The sequence below is a fragment of the Giraffa tippelskirchi genome, chromosome 4 (genome assembly GCF_054371585.1).
Source record: "Giraffa tippelskirchi isolate mGirTip1 chromosome 4, T2T-mGirTip1v1.2.pri, whole genome shotgun sequence".
Classification (NCBI taxonomy): domain Eukaryota; kingdom Metazoa; phylum Chordata; class Mammalia; order Artiodactyla; family Giraffidae; genus Giraffa; species Giraffa tippelskirchi.
Genome location: NC_137278.1, coordinates 147,262,706 through 147,282,167, shown reverse-complemented (window position 1 = coordinate 147,282,167; position 19,462 = coordinate 147,262,706). Strand labels below are relative to the sequence as shown.

The 19,462-nt window shown below is 41.9% G+C and overlaps 2 protein-coding genes across 15 annotated transcripts in view; one reads left to right on the top strand and one right to left on the bottom strand.

Moving 5' to 3' along the window:
* The window catches only part of HELB (DNA helicase B), an 80,297-nt gene that overhangs the window by 46,833 nt on the left and 14,002 nt on the right, over positions 1-19,462 (top strand). Inside the window, exons 14-15 of one of the 2 annotated variants that reach the window (XR_014082067.1) lie at positions 493-652; positions 18,584-18,784. The gene's annotated coding sequence lies outside the window, so the exon portion shown is untranslated. Of the gene's footprint in view, positions 1-492; positions 653-18,561; positions 18,785-19,462 lie in introns of both variants that reach the window. The other variant, XR_014082066.1, reaches the window with a different exon arrangement.
* Positions 1,141-19,462, bottom strand: part of GRIP1 (glutamate receptor interacting protein 1) — a 755,429-nt gene continuing 737,107 nt past the window's right edge. For all 13 annotated transcript variants that reach the window (XM_081589879.1, XM_081589876.1, XM_081589880.1 and 10 more), the window contains 2 exons: positions 5,378-5,524; positions 1,141-2,931 (listed from right to left, as the gene is read on the bottom strand). In XM_081589879.1, the coding sequence (XP_081446005.1) occupies positions 2,704-2,931; positions 5,378-5,524 (375 nt within the window). In that variant the 3' untranslated portion in view covers positions 1,141-2,703. The remainder of the gene's footprint in view (positions 2,932-5,377; positions 5,525-19,462) is intronic.

The following is a 19,462-nucleotide window of genomic DNA, read 5'->3' as shown; positions in this document are numbered from 1 at the left end:
CAGAACTCTTCCTCTTGTGGGAGAACCTCTGTGTTATAATTATTCTCCAGTTCATGGGTCACCCACCAGGGGGATATGTGATTTGATTATACTGCAGATCCTCTCCTCCTTTCTTGTTATGGTTCCTTCTGATCTTTTCTAGTAGGTTCTAGTCTTTTTCATCAATGGTTGTTCTACAGATAGTTGTAACTTTGGTGCTTGTGAGAGAAGGTGAGTGCAGGGTCTTTTACTCTGCCATCTTCCACACCTACTCTGTACTTTCATTACATTTATTCCTAAGTATTTTATTTTTGATCCTATGAGAATATAATTTTCTTATTTTTTTCATTAATACTATATAGAAATTCAGTTGATTTTTATATATTGATCTTGTATCTTGCAACCTTGCTAAAACTCATTTATTTGAATAGGTTTTATAGCAGATTCCTTCAGATTTTGGTATATACAAGATTGTATCATCTGCAAGTAGAGTTTGTTTTACTTCCTTTCCAGTTTAGTTGCCTTTTACTTCGTTTCCTGGTTGTGCTGCCCTGGCTAGAACCTCTGGTACCCTGTTAAGTAGATGTGGCAAGAATGGACATCCTGCCTTGTTCCTGTGAGTTTACAAAGCCTGCTAGGCAACTTGCAAAAATGAAAACGTTGGGACTATAAGGTATAGTTTTCTTTTTTAAAAAATATAAATTTTAATCATGCTAATAAGTTTTTGAAAATATATTTTATGTAATACATACAGTGTTCTCAGGGGGTAGATATGATCCTTAAGTTAGACTCAAGATCAAGCTTTGTCACCTAATATAAGTGTATCATTAGTCTTAGAGGCATTCCTGTTTGCCAGCTGTTTCAGCATTTTTACATATGTGTCACACCTCTCCTTATGAAAGTACTGGAATGTAGATATGACTTTCAGTATCACAGGTGGGAAGACTGACTCAAGAAAGTAAATTTCATACCCCCAGTGAGTATCAGAGCTGGAATTCAAACTCAGATCAAATATCAAAACTATAGCTCTTCTCTTCTATGCTGCTTTTCAAGTTTATGGCAAAACCTTCCTCCTTTAGAAAATTATGCAATATCATTAGTGTTGTGTAGGGCTAAGTATAGAACACTAAAATATATCCAAAGCACCAAAAAAGAAGGTCATTTTTTTTTTGGCTTTTTAAAATCACTGTTTATTCCATTTGGTAGAGGGTTTTTTATTCCCATACAAATATTTGCAACAATTTTGAATTCCCCAAAACCATACATAGACGATAAATACCATGCTATTAAAGTATTAAATTTGTACAAAAATACTTTACAGTTTAATACTTGTTTGTTACAAATAAAAATACATATTTAAGTGACTCATGATCTTTTTCTTAGCATGATTCTTCTTTATACTTTCTTGCCCTGGCGGTTCTGAAATATGATTGAAATAATATATTTCTTTGCACAGAAACGAAAGGTGAACTTTTTCCTTAAACAAAGGACACAGTGTTCAGATGCTTTACCTAAGCAGTTGTTTAAATTATTGACCAAAATAAAAATGTTTGGAAAATAATTTTTCAGTATGGAGATTCTACAATCAATATACAGATCTATTTTTTTTTAAATATTCACCAAATAACAGTTATTAGTGTAACTATTCAAAATATCTGAACAAATGAAAACAGTTGCTGACAGACATTAAAAGCAACTGTCACAGTTTATTGCTTTGGGGGATGGTAATAATTGGCAATGCATTTTGTGAAAATGTATTTACAATTTCAGTCAGTGGCATGGCTCAGAACAAAAGACAGTCCAGAGTCATATACGTACATGTGCTGTACACCCCTCAGTATAACCAGTTTCCAAAACATGTCAAGCAGTATGAGTTTGATTTGCCTATCCTTAAGATAAACCTCATTTTAATAGACTCTTCATTCTCTCTTAAATTCTTAGTCTTGAATTTTAAAAATAAGATAATTTAACTAATTCTCAGTGTTACTAAACACCCTAATTCATTACCAGAGAGTTTTCAGCTATTAAAAAAATGTGTCCTTTAAAAAAAAAACAAAAAAACAGGTCACAAGACATATCCTGTTTGATAATTTGTTGCATAGGGAATAGCATACATCTTAGTTAAAATCATTCCTATACTTGGGCAAAACATTTACCACCACCTATTATGGTCTCCTACGTGCACTGTTGCTGAAACGTTGTAAGATAATTTTATACCTGTACCCCTCCCATAGTAGCAGTCCCAGCAGTTCACCAGACTAGTTCTAGCAGAGCCAGCTTTATGAAAAGCCTTGTCAGTTAAATTCTTACATGAATAACTTCGTAGTAAGAAACTGATTTCAAAGTGAATTAAGGAAATTATTTTAGAGAATATTTTCAAACAGACATTTCTCTTTTTAAAAAGGAACAGGAAGATGGATTTGTGAAAAAAATGTCCTCTGATGTTAACTGTAGAGAGGGGTGGCCTGTTTTTCTTTTTCTCTACTATTGGGTTTGGCAAAGGGTTGCCTGTCATATACCATAGTGATCACCAACAAAGAAACCTCTTCAACTTGAAAAGGGACGTGAACATGAGCTATGAGAGATTTAAAAGACCCCTGTGCTTGCAGTTAATGCCACGTGATTATCTGTGCTTCAGATGGCACAGAAATCTTAAAGGGATTGTTTTTTTTTTTTTAGCACCATGTAGATATTGTCTTTTGTCCCGCTTTATAAAAAGCGTTGCTATAGTGTATTAGTGGGTTCTCGTATCTCCAAATTACCACCGTGGCTCGGCTGTTGGAAAAAAGCACTGTTCTGTTCACTCCATTCTCCTCCTGGTAGAGTGTGTTCTAAGGACTTCTGTGAAGCCAGGGGGTTTCTACTAATAACCAGGTCCAGCTTATTACCAGATTCCGCTATTAGGGGTACAACAAGGCAGCAGTCAAAGTCTCTCGTTCGGACATGATTAACCTGAAATGGCAAGAAGCGCCATGGTGAATTATTGTTATAATTCTCAAAACCCAGAGTAACATTTCGGATATAACAGCTTGATAAGAGTATCGAAAGTGCTTAAATGAGCACTCTGTACAGAGAGTCTATCCCAGCCCTGAGCACACTATAAGATGGGTATAAGCTTACTTATTCTCTGCTACTAAATTGTAAGGCCCTTGATAGCAGGGAACAGGGACACATCTAACATCACCAAGCTGAGCAAGTAGCCTTACTCCTGGCAGGTGCTCCAAAGTGCTGACTGTCATCCCCAATTTACAGATGAGGAAAGTGAGGCACACAGTGGTTAAGAGAAGTGCCTAAGACCAGCAGTTGGTAAGTGGTCCGGAGAGGATGTTGGTGAGTCGTCCAGCAAAGATGTGATCTCAGGCAGTCTGGCTGATTCTGAAGTTTGTGCTTTTTTTTTTTCTTTCTTTTTTTAAACGTTTGGCTGCACCCTGCAGCATGTGGGATCTTAGCTCCCAGACCAGGCATTGAACCCATGCTCCCTGCATTGGAAGGCAGAGTCTTAACCAGTGGACTGCTGGGGCAGTCCCCCAAAACTCGCGCTCTTGATGATACTGACCTACCTCTCTCAGTAGTTCACATGATCCCACCCTCTTCTGAGCTTGTACATGTGCTCATCTTCTTTCATGTTTCCTTATTCTTCCCACCCCCCACCCCAAGTTTAAAAAATCATCTCCATGCTGCTTCCATTCCTTGACTTTTCATTCTCTCTCCCATCTTCTCAGTTTTGGACCTGACCATTATATTGTATTGTTGTTGTTTAGTTGCTAAGTCATGTCCGACTCTCTTGTGACCCCATGGACTGTAGCCTGCCAGGCTCCTCTGTCTATGGGATTTCCCAGGGAAGAATACTGGGGTGGCTTGCCGTTTCCTTCTCTAGGGGATCTTCCTGACTCAGGGATTGAACCTGTGTCTCCTGCATTGGCAGGCAGATTTTTTACCACTGAGCAACCAGGGAAGACTTATATTGTATAAATGACCCCAGTTGTTCAACATAGGAATGGTGTTTTGAGTTCTCATCCCCTTTAGCCACTCTTGACACCTACTCATCCTTAAAACTCCTTCCTTGGCTCTGATGACACCACTTTGCTCTGACCTTCATACCATTTTAACCACTCACTTTCAGTCCTTTCCTGCCTTTACTTCATCCTATCCTTTAAATTTTGTTTTCTATCTTTAGTTCTCTTTCTTACTAGAAATCCACCCTAGGCAACTTTATCCAAATCCATGTGTTCAGTATCCCAAATCTTTAGTTTTGGCTCTAACATCTCTCTTAAGCAACAAATGCAGACTGTAAGCTGCCTTACAGACTGCTCCACCAGGATGCACAGAAGGCATTAAAGGCTCAGGTCTGGTATAAGTGTCTTACCCTTACCTCCTGGTCTCCTTTCCTGTGATCCTCCCCTTCTTCACCCTACAGCAGTCCACCTATGACATAATTGTATTGTCTTTCTGAATTATGAAATATGTCATTCTGCTTAAGAAATTAATATACCTCCAGAATAAAGTCTTAAGAGCTTGGCATTCAATGCCCTTCACAACTCTGAGTCCAGTCTGCTTTTATAGCCTCATCTTGCACAAAAGTAGGTATGTCTCTAATTTGCAGAGGTCAAATCACTTGTCCATCGTTATTTACTCAACAAATACTGGAGTATCTGTGGAAAACGAAAGTGTTCCATATTCTTAGGACAAGTCTAATTGTTATATTGCCATGGTAAAAAGATCATCAGAATTGGTTTTAAAACTGTCTAATGAATCAGTGTAAACTTGCTTTGGTGAACATGTGTCTAAAAGCCAACCGTCAGAGCAGCCTCATGCTTTGAAAGTCAGCTATTTAGGGACAAACTCATTCTATTTGAATACACATTCAAGAATGGCAACCTTCTCCTGTTCTTGCAAAATGCTCTTCCTGAAAACTGGACATAAGATCCAGGAATTTGCTTTCCGCAGTAAAACCAAACCTGATCATGATATTACTTCATTAAGTAAAGAAGGTTCACCTTTTAGATTTTAGATACTGTGTGAGATGAGATATTAAACACTGCAAAATGGGAAATGGGAGAATAAGGTACTAGCGTGGCAGTCCACTCCAGTATTCTTGCCTGGAGGATCCCATGGACAGAAGAGCCTGGAGGGCTGCAGTCCACAGGGTTGCAGAGACTGACATGATTGACATGAAGCAACAGCACGCACACATGCCTGTTCTCAAGAAGTTTAGAATCTGCTGGGGAATGTATTCAGGGAAACACGCTGTTTCAGTAACTCGTAAATTCTACTAAGGGAAAAAGTGTCTGTCCTCTTTAGGAGGGCCTCTAATCTGGTCTTGAGGCAAAGGAGGATGTGTGAGCACTGGTCAAATAAGACTTTAAAGAGTTAGATAAAATTTCATCTGAGGTCTTACCTGTAAGAGCCTATCGTAGGGCTTTAGGCCACCAAGATCTCCTGGCCCAGCTGGGCGAATATTTTTGACATAGACGCCTTTCTCCAGCAAGCCATCTGCTACACTGAATCCAAAGTCCTCCATGTCAGAGCCCTTGTACAGGGTCACCTGTAAAGTGAGAAAATGTGAGGGGGGTTGGTGTTTAGGTAGGTTGAGGACTTTTGCCTGTGAAACTTCTTGACAAACCATCTTTTCAAACTAATTTCAGTAACATAATAGATTTGTAATAGATTAGGCAGCTCCCCCCAGTCTTGGCGCTAGTGGTAAAGAATCCACCTGCCAATGCAGGAGACTTGGGTTCAATCCCTGGGTCAGGAAGGTCCCCGGAGGAAGAAATGGCAACCCACTCTATTGCCTGGAAAACCGCATGGACAGAGGAGCCTGGCGGGCTACAGTCCATGGGGTTGCAAAGAAGCAGCCATGACTGAGCATAGCGCGCGCGCGCGCGCGCGCACACACACACACACACACACACACACACACACAATCATGAAGACTTTTTATTCTTCAAGAACATCCTTGGAATTTCCAAAGTCCCACTCAGAACTGGAAAAGGGGGAGACATGCTGGAGAGTTTTTTGTTGTTTTTTTGTAACTTGCAATCATCAGGTGTATACAGGTGAGAATTTCCCAGAGGCATGTTCAGGTCTCTGTTCTGGAGCAACCCCAGGTGTTGGGAGAAGCCAGAGTTAGCCCTTTGCAGATGGATATTAGGACTAAGCAAAAGACCTTTCCTTCCTGCTCACCATGCCTGGCGCTGTGCTGGGTACAGTGCTCAGCATATCCTCTGCCTCTAAGCAAGAGCCAGGAAGCCCATCATTGTATTTTCTCTAGTATTCTAATCAGTGCTTCAGTACTGTAAGCAAAAAATATTGTGAAAGGGACAGAGGCCAAGATGACAGAGTAGAAAGACCCTGAGCTCACTTCCTCTCATGAGCACACCAAAATCACACCTATCTGGGGAACAACCATCAATGAAAAAGACTAGAACCTACCAAGAAATACCTACAACTAAAGGCAAAGAAGGAACCACAATGAGATGAGTCGGGGGGTAGGGTGATATAATCAAATCTCATCCTCCCTGGGTGGGCAACCCACAAACTGGAGAATAATTATACTGCAGAGGTTCCCCTACAGGAGTGAGCATTTTGAGCCCCACAGTCTGGCTCCCCAGCCCAAGGTTCAGGCATCAGAAAGATAAGCCTCCAGAGCATCTGGCTTTGAAACCCAGTGGGGCTTAACTGCAGGAGCCCCACAGGATTGGGGAGAATGTAGACTTCACTCTCATGCACACAAAAATCTCATGCACACCAAGACCCAGGACAAAAGCATCTGTTTGACAGAAGGCTAAGCCAGACCTGCCTGCTGGTCTTGGAAAGTCTCCTGGAGAGGCAGGAGCTTGGCTCACCCTGGGTACATAGACATGGATGGCAGCCATACTGGGGAATATTCAGCCACATGAACACTCCTGGCAGCTGCCATATTGGATCATTAGCACCAAGACCTGGCCTCACCCACAGACTATAGGCTCCAGTGCTGGGACAAGTGCATGTTTGGTCACTCAGTCATGTCCGACTCTTTGCAACCTGATGGACTGTAGCTGCCAGTCCATCCTCTGTCCTTGGGATTTCCTAGGCAAGAACACTGGAGTGGGTTGTCATTTCCTCCTCCAGATCATCCCGATCCAGGGATCGAACCTATGTCTCCTGTGTCTTGCATTGGCAGGTGGATTCTTTACCACTAGTGCCACCTGGGAAGTCCCCAGACTGGGATGCTTCAGGGCAAACAATGACCTGGGCAGGGACACAGCCCTGCCCATTAGCAGGAAGGCTGCCTAACTTCTTAAGGCCCACAGCCACCTCTGGACTCACCCCAAGACAGGGCCCTTCCCACTGGAGAGCCAAGAGCCAGGTCCACTCACCAGTGGGCAGGCTTAAGCCTTTCTCTTCAGGAAGCCTGCACGAGCCTCCAGGTCAGCCTCACCTACAGGGGACAGACACTAGAAGCCTGAAAATTATGATCTCACAATGCAAGCTGGACCCTACCCCGGTGCCAGCTGAGCCCTGGCCCTGCCCACTAGCAGGCCAATGCACCCTTCTAGATACCACAAACTTCATACCCAACTGTATTGGGAAACTCCCCACCCTCCCTCTGACCCCCCAAATCACTGATCCGAAATGAGCTCTGACACCCCTGGGCCCTGCAGCCAGACTCTAGGAACCAGCTCTGCCTGCTAGTAGTCCAGCACGAACCCCAGGATCTGACTTCACCTGTCAGTAGGTAGGCAACAGCCCCAGAGTCTTTGGGACCCTGTGTCTGCCCACCAGTGAGCCAGCACCACCTCCAAGGCCTCCCAGGGTTGCACAATCAACCAACTGGTAACCTGGCCCGACTAAACAGTACTAGCAGCATCTGCACAGGGCAGGGCACGTCAACCAACCAAGCCTACTAGACTGCCTGCATAATCAGCCCACCACAAAGAAGGACCCTTGCAGCCCTCTTAGGGGGAACCCCTAGAGCATTTAGCTTCAGTGATGAAAGGGGAGTACACGGCTGGGATGCATAGGGCGTGTCCTACAGAGGGCCACTTGTCCTAGGTTGAGAAATATAACTAATCTACAACAGACATAAAAATACAAACAGCAACCGAGACAAAATGAGGTGGCAGAAGATTGTGTTCTAGATCAAGGAATAAAATTCCAGGAGAAGAACTAAATGAAGTGGAGAAAGATGATCTATCTGAGAAAGAGTTCAGAGTAATGATCTTAAAAGAGGATCAAAGAACTTGGGAGCAGAATAGATGCACAGAATGAGAAGTTAGAAGTTTTAAACAAACAATTAGAAAACATAAAGAACAACCCAGCAAATGAAGTATACAATAACTAGAATGAAAAATACACTAGAAGGAATTAATAACTGACATTTAAAGAATAGTTAGCACCTATTCTTCTGAAACTATTCCAAAAAATTACAGAGGAAGAAACAATTCCAAACACATTCTGTAAGGCCACCATCACCCTGATACCAAAACCAGACAAAGATATCACAAAAAAAGAAAAATACAGGCCGATATAACTGGTGAACATAGATGCAGAAAATTATCAACAAAATATTGGCAAACCAACTCAATACACCAAAAGGATCATATACCACGATCAAGTGGGATTTATCCCAGGGGTGTAAAGATTTTTCAGTATCCACAAATCAATCAGTGTGACATATTACATTAACAAAGGATAAAAAGCATATGATCATCTCAGCAGGCGGAGAAAACACTTTTGATAAAAATTCAACACTCAAAGAAAAAAAGAAAAAACTCAACATCCATTTATGATTTAAAAAGTCTTCAGAAAATGGGCATAGATGGACCCTACCTCAACATAATAAAAGCAATATATGACAAACCCACAGCTAATGTCATATTCAATGGTGAAAAGCTAACAGCATTCCCTCTAAGATCAGGAGCAAGACAAGGATGCCTACTCCTGCCACTTTTATTCAACATCGTTTTGGAAGTCCTAGCAATCAGAGAAGAAAAACAAAAGGAATCCCAATTGGAAAGGAAGAAGTAAAGCTCACTGTTTGCATATAACATGATATTATACATAGAAAAATCCTAAAAATGACATTAGAAAAGTACTAGAGCTCATCAATGACTTTGATAAAACTGCAGGATTCAAAATTAACATACAGAAATCTGTTTTATTTCTGTACACTGACAGTGAACTATCAGAAAGAGATACTAAGGAAACAATCCCATTTACTATCACATCCAAAAGGAATAAAATACCTAGGAATAAATTTACCCATGGAGGCAAAAAACCTGTACTCTGAAAACTATAAGACACTGATCAAAGAAATTGAAGAGGACACAAATAGATGAAAAGATATACCATGTTCTTGGCTTGGAGGAATCAATATTGTGAAAATGACCACAGTGCCCAAGGCAATCTACCGATTTAATATGATTCCCATCAAATTACCAATGGCATTTTTCACAGAACTAGAAGAAACAAATTTAAATTTGTATGGAAACACAAAAGACCAAAAATAGTTAAAACAAGCTTGGGAGGAAAACATAGGCAAAACACTCTCTGACATAATTCACAGCAGGATCCTCTATGACCCACCTCCCAGAGTAATGGAAATAAAAACAAAAATAAACAAATGGGACCTAATTAAACGTAAAAGTTTTTGCACAACGAAGGAAACTATAAGCAAGGTGAAAAGACAGCCTTCAGAATGGGAGAAAATAATAGCAAATGAAGCAACTGACAAAGAATTAATCTCAAAAATATACAAACAACTCCTGCAGCTCAATTCCAGAAAAATAAATGACCCAATCAAAAAATGGGCCAAAGAACTAAACAGACATTTCTCCAAAGAAGACATAGAGATGGCTAACAAACACATGAAAAGATGCTCAACATCACTCATTATCAGAAAAATGCAAATCAAAACCACAGTGAGGTACCATCTCATGCCAGTCAGAATGGCTGCTATCAAAAAGTCTACAAACAATAAATGCTGAAGAGGGTGCAGAGAAAAAGGAACCCTCTTACACTGTTGGTGGGAATGCAAACTAGTACAGCCACTATGGAGAACAGTGTGGAGATTCCTTAAAAAACTGGAAATAGAACTGCCATATGACCCAGCAATCCCACTGCTGGGCATACACACTGAGGAAACCAGAAATGAAAGAGACATGTGTACCCCAATGTTCATTGCAGCACTGTTTATAATAGCCAGGACATGGAAGCAACCTAGATGTCCATCAGCAGACGAATGGATAAGGAAGTTGTGGTACATATACACAATGGAATCTTACTCAGCTATTAAAAAGAATGCATTTGAATCAGTTCTACTGAGATGGATGAAACTGGAGCCTATTATACAGAGTGAAGTAAGTCAGAAAGAAAAACACCAGTACAGTATACTAACGCATATATACGGAATTTAGAAAGATGGTAACAATGACCCTATATGCGAGACAGCAAAAGAGACATAGATGTAAAGAACAGTCTTTTGGACTCTGTGGGAGAAGGTGAGGGTGGGATGATTTGAGAGGGTAGCGTTGAAACGTGTATATTATCATATGTGAAGTGGATTGCCAGTCCAGGTTCGATGCATGAGACAGGGTGCTCAGGGCTGGTGCACTGGGATGACCCTGGGGGATGGGATGGGGAGGTGAGAGGAGGGTTCTGGATGGGGAACACATGTGTGCCCATGGCTGATTCATGTCGATGTATGGCAAAAACCACTACAATATTGTAAAGTAATTAGCCTCCAATTAAAATTAATTAATTAATTAAAAAAAAAAACAAGCTTGGGAAAGAAGAGTGGATTTGGAAGAATCATGCTCCCTGGCTTCAGTCTATACTATCAAAACAGCATAGTACTGGCACAAAAACAGACAGATATATCAATGGAACAGGACAGAATGCCCCAATATAAACCCATGCACTTATGGTAATCTATAACAAAGGAGGAAAGAGAATACAATGGAGAAAAGACCGTCTCTTCAATAAGTGGTGCTGGGAAAAGAATGAAATTAGAACATTTTCTAACACCATATACAAAAACAAACTCAAAATGAATTAAAAGCCTAAATGTAAGACTAGATACTATAAAACTTCTAGAGGAAAACTGGCAGAACATGCTTTGATATATAAATCACAGCACTATTTTTTTTTGGATCTGTCTCTTAGAGTAGAAACAAAAGCAAAAATAAACCCATAGAACATAATTAAACCTCAAAGCTTTTGCATAGCAAAGGAAACCATAAACAAAATGAGAAGAAAACCTATAGGAGAAAATATTTGCAAATGATGCAACCAACAAGAGATTAATTTCCAAAATATATAAACAGCTTATAGAGCTCAATATCAAAAAGAAACAGCCCAATCAAAAAACAGGCAGAAAACCTAAACAGACATTTCTCCAAAGACAATATACAGATGGCCCTACAGGCACATGAAACGAAGTTCAATATCGCTTATTTTTAGAGAAATGCAAATTGAAGCTACAATGAGGTATCGCCTCACACCAGTCAGAATGGCCATGATCAAAAAGTCTGCAAATAACAAAAGCTGGAAAACACTCTGGAGTTTCCTCAGAAAACTAAAACCAGAATTACCATATGATCCTGCAATCCTACTCCTGGGCATGTATCTGGACAAAGCTATAATTTGAAAAGATACACACACCCCAGAATTCACAGGAGCACTATAATAGCCAATACGCGGGAGCAATCTCAATGCCTGTTGTAAGATGAATGGATAAAGAAGTGGCACATATATACAATGGAATATCACTCAGCCATTAAAATGAATGAAATAATGCCATTTGTAGCAATATGGATGGACCTAGAGATTATCATATTAAGTGAAGTAAGTCAGACAGAAAAAAACAAATACCATGTGATAGCACTTACCTGTGGAATCTGAAAAAACTGATACAAATGAACTTATTTACAAAACAGATAAGACTCACAGACATAGATAACAAGCTTATGGTTACCAAAGGGTAACCACTGTAAGAAGAGGTGATAAATTAGGAGTTTGGGTTAACAGATACATGCTGCTGCTGCTAAGTCGCTTCAGTCGTGTCCGACTCTGTGCGACCCCATAGACGTCAGCCCACCAGGCTCCGCCATCCCTGGGATTCTCCAGGCAAGAATACTGGAGTGCGTTGCCATTTCCTTCTCCAGTGCATGAAAGGGAAAAGTGAAAGTGAAGTCGCTCAGTCGTGTCCGACTCTTAGCAACCCCATGGACTATAGCCTACCAGGCTCCTCCGTCCATGGGATTTTCCAGGCAAGAGTACTGGAGTGGGGTGCCATTGCCTTCTCCGAACAGATACATACCACTATATTTTATATATAGTAGTATGTATTTTAAATATAACAGATACATACTACTATATTTTATATATAGTAGTATGTATTTTAAATATAACAGATACATACTACTATATATAAGATAAATCAACAAGGACCTATTTATAGCACAGAAATTATATTCAATATTTTATAATAACCTATAATGGGAAAGAATCTGAAAGAGAATATATGTATCAGTATATATACATATAACTGAATCACCTGGCTGTACACTTGAAACATTGTAAATGAACTACAGTTCATTTTTTTAAGAAGTCTTAGAAGACCTAAAACTACTCCTTTAAGGAACACCCTCCCCTGGGGCCCGGCTTGAGTAGCTCCCTCACTCCCTGTCCTGGGTTTGGTTTAGCAATTCCAGCCATTCATCCTCAGCTATGGGCCTTAGCCTGTTCTCTCTGCATTAAGGCCAGTGCCACCAGCTAAAGTTTTCCCCAATGCCCAGTCCTCCTGACCACCCACAAGAGACAGTCTGAGGTTTACGCGTTCATCAAATGTGTACTGAGTCTTTCCATGTTCTGAGCATGGTTCCAAGTGCTGAGAAACAGCAGTGAGAGAGAATGGGGGCGGGGAGGAGAGAAGGAGAGAGGGAGAGAGAGAGAAGAGGCTGCCTTCCAGAGGGAAACACATTCATGTGTAATGTCCACTGAGACCCACTGTTCTGGACACCAGCCAATGTGCTCAATGAGTCACACTCATTTAACAATGTGACTGCTTTTTTTTGTAAGTAAGGTTTGCTGCACACCCTCTGCAACAACCAATGCATGTATCAAACAGTGATTGGGGTTTGCTTTTTAACTCTGATTATTTTAAAATGCCCTGGAGGAGGAAATGGCAACCCACTCCAGGATTCTTGTCTGAAAAATTTCATGAACAGAACAGTCAGGTGGGCTACAGTCCATAGGGTTGCAAAGAATTGGGCACGCCTGAGCGACTGAACACATTTTAAAATGTATATTTCTTTTAACACACATCATACCCGAAATACACTCTTGCAAAGGAGTAAAACAATTTAGAGCTATATAGGGCAAAATGTGAAGATTAATACTCTCCAAGCAGGAGTATTATTATTCTATACATAGTTATTTCACTTCAGAGAGGTATGGAATGCTGAAGGAAATACAAAGTGGTCATTTGTGGATTTTTATGTCACTGGACAGAGAGCTGGCTGGGTCAAGTCTAATCATCAGGCAGCCTCGGTGGTTTCTGCCATATTGGAGGTGAGGAAATGCAAGCTTGCCCACAGTCACAGAGGTACTGAATAGTGGAGGCATGTCTGTCTGACTCTAGTCACTTAACTATTATATTCTAATGCCACTCAAGTGCCTTATTTCATAGATTCTAAGATGTACTAGTTTTTTCTCTTCATGTTTTCAGTTCTCTGAAATCAGGCTGTGTTTTATCTTAGGGGTATCTTAGGTGCTATGAAATAGGGTATAGCAACATCTCACCCCACCTGCCTATTTCCCACAATACACTAGAAGGAAAGGGGCCAGAATTTTGTTACATCTTTGCTTTATGAGAAAAAAAAAACAGCCCTGTCTTGCCAGTTAAAGGGTGGTTGGTCCCGAACAGATGCATTGCCATCTCTCAGAATGGTGTGAAAATGCAGAATCTTGAACCCCACTCTGAACTGCCATCTGCCAAGTTCTGAGCACACTGAAATTTGCTCTCCATGGTACTTCACACACCAGACGGGCTAGTACATGTTCTGAAAAGGAAATGAGGGGACTAATACTACTTCATTTAAAATTGTGTTTCTTACCCATCTTGTAGGATTGTTAGGGTCAAGTCAGATATCATCACTGGATGGTAAACTCATGATGGCTGTGCTTTGTTTATTGCTATATCTTTTTTTCACTGCTATGTCCTCAGTCCTTCAAACAGTACCTAGCACATCGTAAGGTCCACCTGGACCTTACGATGTGCTAGATGGGTAAGAAACACAATTTTAAATGAAGTAGTGTATGTAAAGTTTTAAGACCTGAAATAACCTGATATATGTGGAAGGATCACTTTTGTGGCATTCACTTATACAATCAGAAAGTCCTACCTGACTATCGAAGAGGTGCGTGAGTGTTAGCAAAATCCATTCCCCACATTTGACATGTACCTTAATGATGCATGCGTGCTCAGTTGCCAAGGCGTGTTCTGACTCTTGTGACCCCGTGCACTGTAGCCCACGAGGCTCCTCTGTCCGTGGGATTACCCAGGCAAGAATAAAGGAGTGGGTCAGATGATCCATGGGGAGAAGTTAAATTGTGTGAATGAGAGAACATCCTCTTACCCTAAAGCAAAAGTCATCAGGAGGGGAGGATATGTCTTTGTTGGTAACCTGGGCTCAGATAAAGGCCTGAGGGGAGATGTGGGAAATGTTCATCCCCCAAGTTCCTTGAGGGAGGCAACGATCCTTGTTTTGTTCATTGATATATACCAAACTCCTTAAATAGTACCTGCTACATTGTAGAGCTAGTATTTTGTTGAACAGATGAAGTGACTGGTTCTGACATACCATGTGGTTGGGTTTGGAAACTAGTCAGAACTGGCCATGATGTGCTGTGTGTGTGAACAGAGAGGGATTTAATTCTGAGGGTCAGGCCATGCCCTGCCTCCATGGCCCCAGGGCCATGCTGGAAATGAGCAAGGCAAAAAGCTGCAGGGGGACTGGGACTGGGCAGGACAAAGCTCTACAGTGACATCATGTGGCCATGAGAGGGAGAGCACCTATGACATTGGAGCCAGGTCTGTCTGCCCTCCCTTTGAGCTGAGGAAGACCCACTCTTGTACAGGGAGTAGGGTGGGATGTGTGTGCTAAGTCGCTTCAGTCGTGTCTGACTCTCTGCACCCTCATGAACTGTAGCCCACCAGGCTCCTCTGACCAGTAGATTCTCCAGGCAAGAATACTGGAGTGGGTTGCCATGCCCTCCTCCAGTGGATCTTCCCCATCCAGGGATGAACCTGCGTCTCTTATGTCTCCTGCATTGGCAGGCGAGTTCTTTACTATGAGCACCATCTGGGAAGCTCCAGGGTGGAATGCAGGGTCCTCCAACTTGAGATGCAGGACTTCTTGCTAATAAGGCTGTGGGACTTGAGCGAGTAGATTAAAAAGCAAACCGGATGCTACTTTTTCTACCAAGTTTGTGGAGTAGATCATACAGTTTGTACAAAAAAGGCAAAAATGAATGCCAATTCTTTCTTTTCATTTTTAAAATAGGGAATTAGTGGACTAAATATTTCCAGTGGTGTCCTAAGGAGTTTTTTTCCAGGGGGATGACCTTTTAAAAGTACATTATCAATGTGAATCTATGGGTCTTTTTATATATAATATGTTACAATCAACTGCAACATTCTTTTGAGAGCTCAAGTTTCCTCATTTTTGGCCAAGTGAAGTCCTTCATGTTGATGTCGTGTTGACATCATGATATGACCCACTTGCTCTGATAACTTCTCTGCTTTTTGGCACAAGATATCACAGACTAATAGAAGCAACAGTTAGAACACCAGACATGGAACAACAGGCTGGTTCCAAATTGAGAAAGGAGTACGTCAAGGCTGTATATTGTCACCCTGATTATTTAACTTATATGCAGAGTACCTCATGCAAAGTGCTGGCTGGATGAAGCACAAGCTGGTATCAAGATTGCCGGGAGAAATATCAATAATCTCAGATATGCAGATAACACCACCGTTATGGCAGAAAGCAAAGAAGAACTAAAGAGCCGCTTGATGAAAGTGAAAGAGGAGAATGAAAAAGCTGGCATAAAACTCAGCATTCAAAAAACGAAGATCATGGCATCCGATCCCATCACTTCATGACAAATAGATGGAGAAACAATGGAAACAGTGACAGACTTTATTTTGGGGGGCTCCAAAATCACTGCAGATGGTGACTGCAGCCATGAAATTAAAAGATGCTTGCTCCTTGGAAGAAAAGCTATGACAAATCTAGACAGATATTTAAAAGCAGAGACATTATTTTGTCGACAAAGGTTTGCATAGTCAAAGCTATGGTTTTTTCCCAGTAGTCATGTGTGGATGTGAGAGTTGGACCATAAAGAAAGCCGAGTGCCAAAGAATTGATGCTTTTGAACTGTGGTGTTGGAGAAGACTCTTGAGAGTCCCTTGGATTGCAAAGAGGTCAAACCAGTCAATCCTAAAAGAAATAAGTCCTGAATATTCATTGGAAGACTGATGCTGAAGCTGAAACTCCAATACGTGATATGAAGAACTGACTCACTGGAAAAGACCCTGATGCTGGGAAAGATTGAGACCATGAGAAGGGGACGTCAGAGGCTGAGATGGTTGGATGGCATCACCGACTCAGTGTCCACTGAGTCTGAGCAAACTCAAACAATGGAGTTTGAGCAAGCTCTGGGAGCTGGTGATGGACAGAGAAGCCTAGCATGCTGCAGTCCATGGGGTCACAAAGAGTCGGACACGACTGCGCGACTGAACTGATCCTAGACTCGAGCTTCCCTGGTGGCTCAGCAATAAAGAATCCACCTGCAATGCAGGAGACGGGGTTCAATCCCTTTGTAGGGAAGAACGCCTGGAGGCGGGCATAGCAACCCACTCCAGTATTCCTGCCTGGAGAATCCCATGGACAGAAGAGCCTGGTGGGCTATAGTCCATAGAGTTGCAAAGAGTCGGATACAACTGAAGCGACTGAGCACACACACACCTCATAGACTCACCATGGATATTTCCTGCCTTGAGTGGAGGAAACACTTCAGGTTTATTTCTAGTCCCTTTCTTTTCATCCTCATGTTCTTTCATCGAAGGTAGGAAGGGGAGGAATAGGGGGAGATGGGTGCGAAGGAGGAGGGGGTGGAGGTGACAGACAGCTAATATGCTTGGTGACAGTCTATGATTCTTGGGACTCTGTTTACTACAGTATGAAATGTCTCTACCCAAGATCCCAGCCTTTGCACTCCTCTTTGGCTCTGTCTCTGGGATCTCTTGTCCTTCTGCTCCCTTTCCACTTTTGTTCCGAGTCATGTTCTCTCCATTGACAAGCAGCACTCCTACTGGCAACGGTGGCACATCTCAGTTATCTGTGTTGCGTGAGTAATTAAGTATAGGCTTGGAGAGCAGTCCTGTGGACCCTCTGGCTGGTTGCTAAGTGGGTTGGCATTTTCTCTGCAAGCCTAGCCACACTCTTCAGTTATATCTGAATATGAGAGTCACAAAGCCTATGTTTGCAATGGACATTAGGAAGCCCACTTCTGTCTTAGCTCTGAGACGTGTTTCTCAACACAGTGAACTGGAATCCCTGCAAGGGGGAACATTTGGTGCAGACCTAGAATAATAGTAAAGTTCTTCATTGCTCAACTGGCCTGAGATTCTCGGGTGTTTGCTCCACAGTATCGAACTCAGAAGGGGCAAAAGGGTAAGTGTCACTAAACACTGCCCAGCACTAGGCAGTGGGGATACACTAACCACAGCAGTAGAGATGGATGCTGACTAGTGCTAGGTTAGCAGATTAGCTCATTAACTGTAAAGTCACAGTTGCTGGCTAAGAGGCTTGGCTCTCCTGAATCTTAGACTTGATGTATCTCTATGGCAAACTCCTCAGGATGAGAGACTAATATATGGTTTAAATCTGAAAGTAATGTTTCTCTAGAAAGATTTCCTAAGGTTAGAGGAGACTGAATTTTAATAGCCAGTTCAATGATTCTCTTGAAAGTAGCAAACAACAAAATGAAGCTTTAAAATGATACAGAGGTAAGACCCCAGGAATCAATAATTCACACAAATAGGACACACAGCTGGCTGGTCTCAAAATCAGCTGCAATAAATTGTGCCATGTGGCTGCTGCTCTCCCACTTAGCTGGAGACGGGTAGTGGTTACTTCTGATGTATTTCCTGCCCGAAAATAATTCTAAGGATTCCAAGGTTTAAGTTGCATTTCCTGCCCCCACAGATGAACCCCTTAACTAGGCACTTTCCGATATATGATTGCTTTGATCTCCCAGCAACTCTGTGTGGCAGAAGCATGCCTTTCCCACTAACGAGGACACTGACCTTTCAACTTGACAAATGGACTTGTCAGGTGGAATAGAGTAAGCCTGAGGATTTCAGTATTAGAATATCTGACCTCATCGGCTGTGTTCCTTCCACTGAATCATGATTTTTTTTTTTCTTGACACATACTCTCCTAGCTGGTTAGGCAGTTTTTATCCATTTCCAACTGCCCAAGAAACTAAAGACGAGTAATTTATCACATCTGCTGTATTTCTTCTCATCAGAGCTCTTCTGTGGTTTCCCCAGTATCTGTGCAAACTGCTCCCAGCTGCTCCAGCTCTTCATGCTCCAGCTCTTCGTGCTCCACCCTCACCCAAGAAAATCAAGATTTTTCTTGTAAGGTCTCTATTCTGTGCCAGGCTACCTTGGGGGAATCTGGATTATGAACACAATGCTAGATTTTTCTGTTCCAGAAGGGCCAACGAGCTTCTTGAAAGAACACTCTGGGTAAGAATACAGTTCTACAAAATTCAATTTTAACCATTTGTCAACACATGCTGCAACTGCCTCTAACCCTCCTGAGAACAGAAGCCTTAACAGGAGGTGCAGGACTTCACCATAATTCAAGTTGAGCTTTCATTTGTATTTCTAAGCAAGTATATCCGCAGGTCTGAATAATGTCCTCTAGGCAAAGATCAGAAACCTAATGCTTGTGTTTTCAGTTCTGAGTCCCATGAAAAGCCTTAGCAGCAGAGCCAGGTTTCTGCACTTGGATTTTAAGGGCAAGTATGTCTAGTATCTTGACCATGTCATGGTGAGTGACAGCCACCCCAGAAACAGTTCCTATGCCCTGGCAGCCTCCCTGTGGCTCAGCCCTTTGCTTGACGGCCTTTAAGGACCAAACCAATACCTACTTATCAGAGACGGTTCCAGTTTTCCCGTAAACCATCAGGTACTTGGGTTTATTCTTCCAGACACCACTAGGGTAGCCCTATTCCTTTAAACTTGACAATTCAAGGCATGAATTGACTTTGAGGACAATCCTATACTACCAGTGGGGCTGGAAGAAAATAATAAAGTATGGATTTTCCAGCTAGTTACCATCAGCTCTGCCCCTGGGACTTCCCACTTGCCCAGCCAGCACCAAGTCAGCCAAGCTTGACCAACGACCGTTCCAGCATGTCA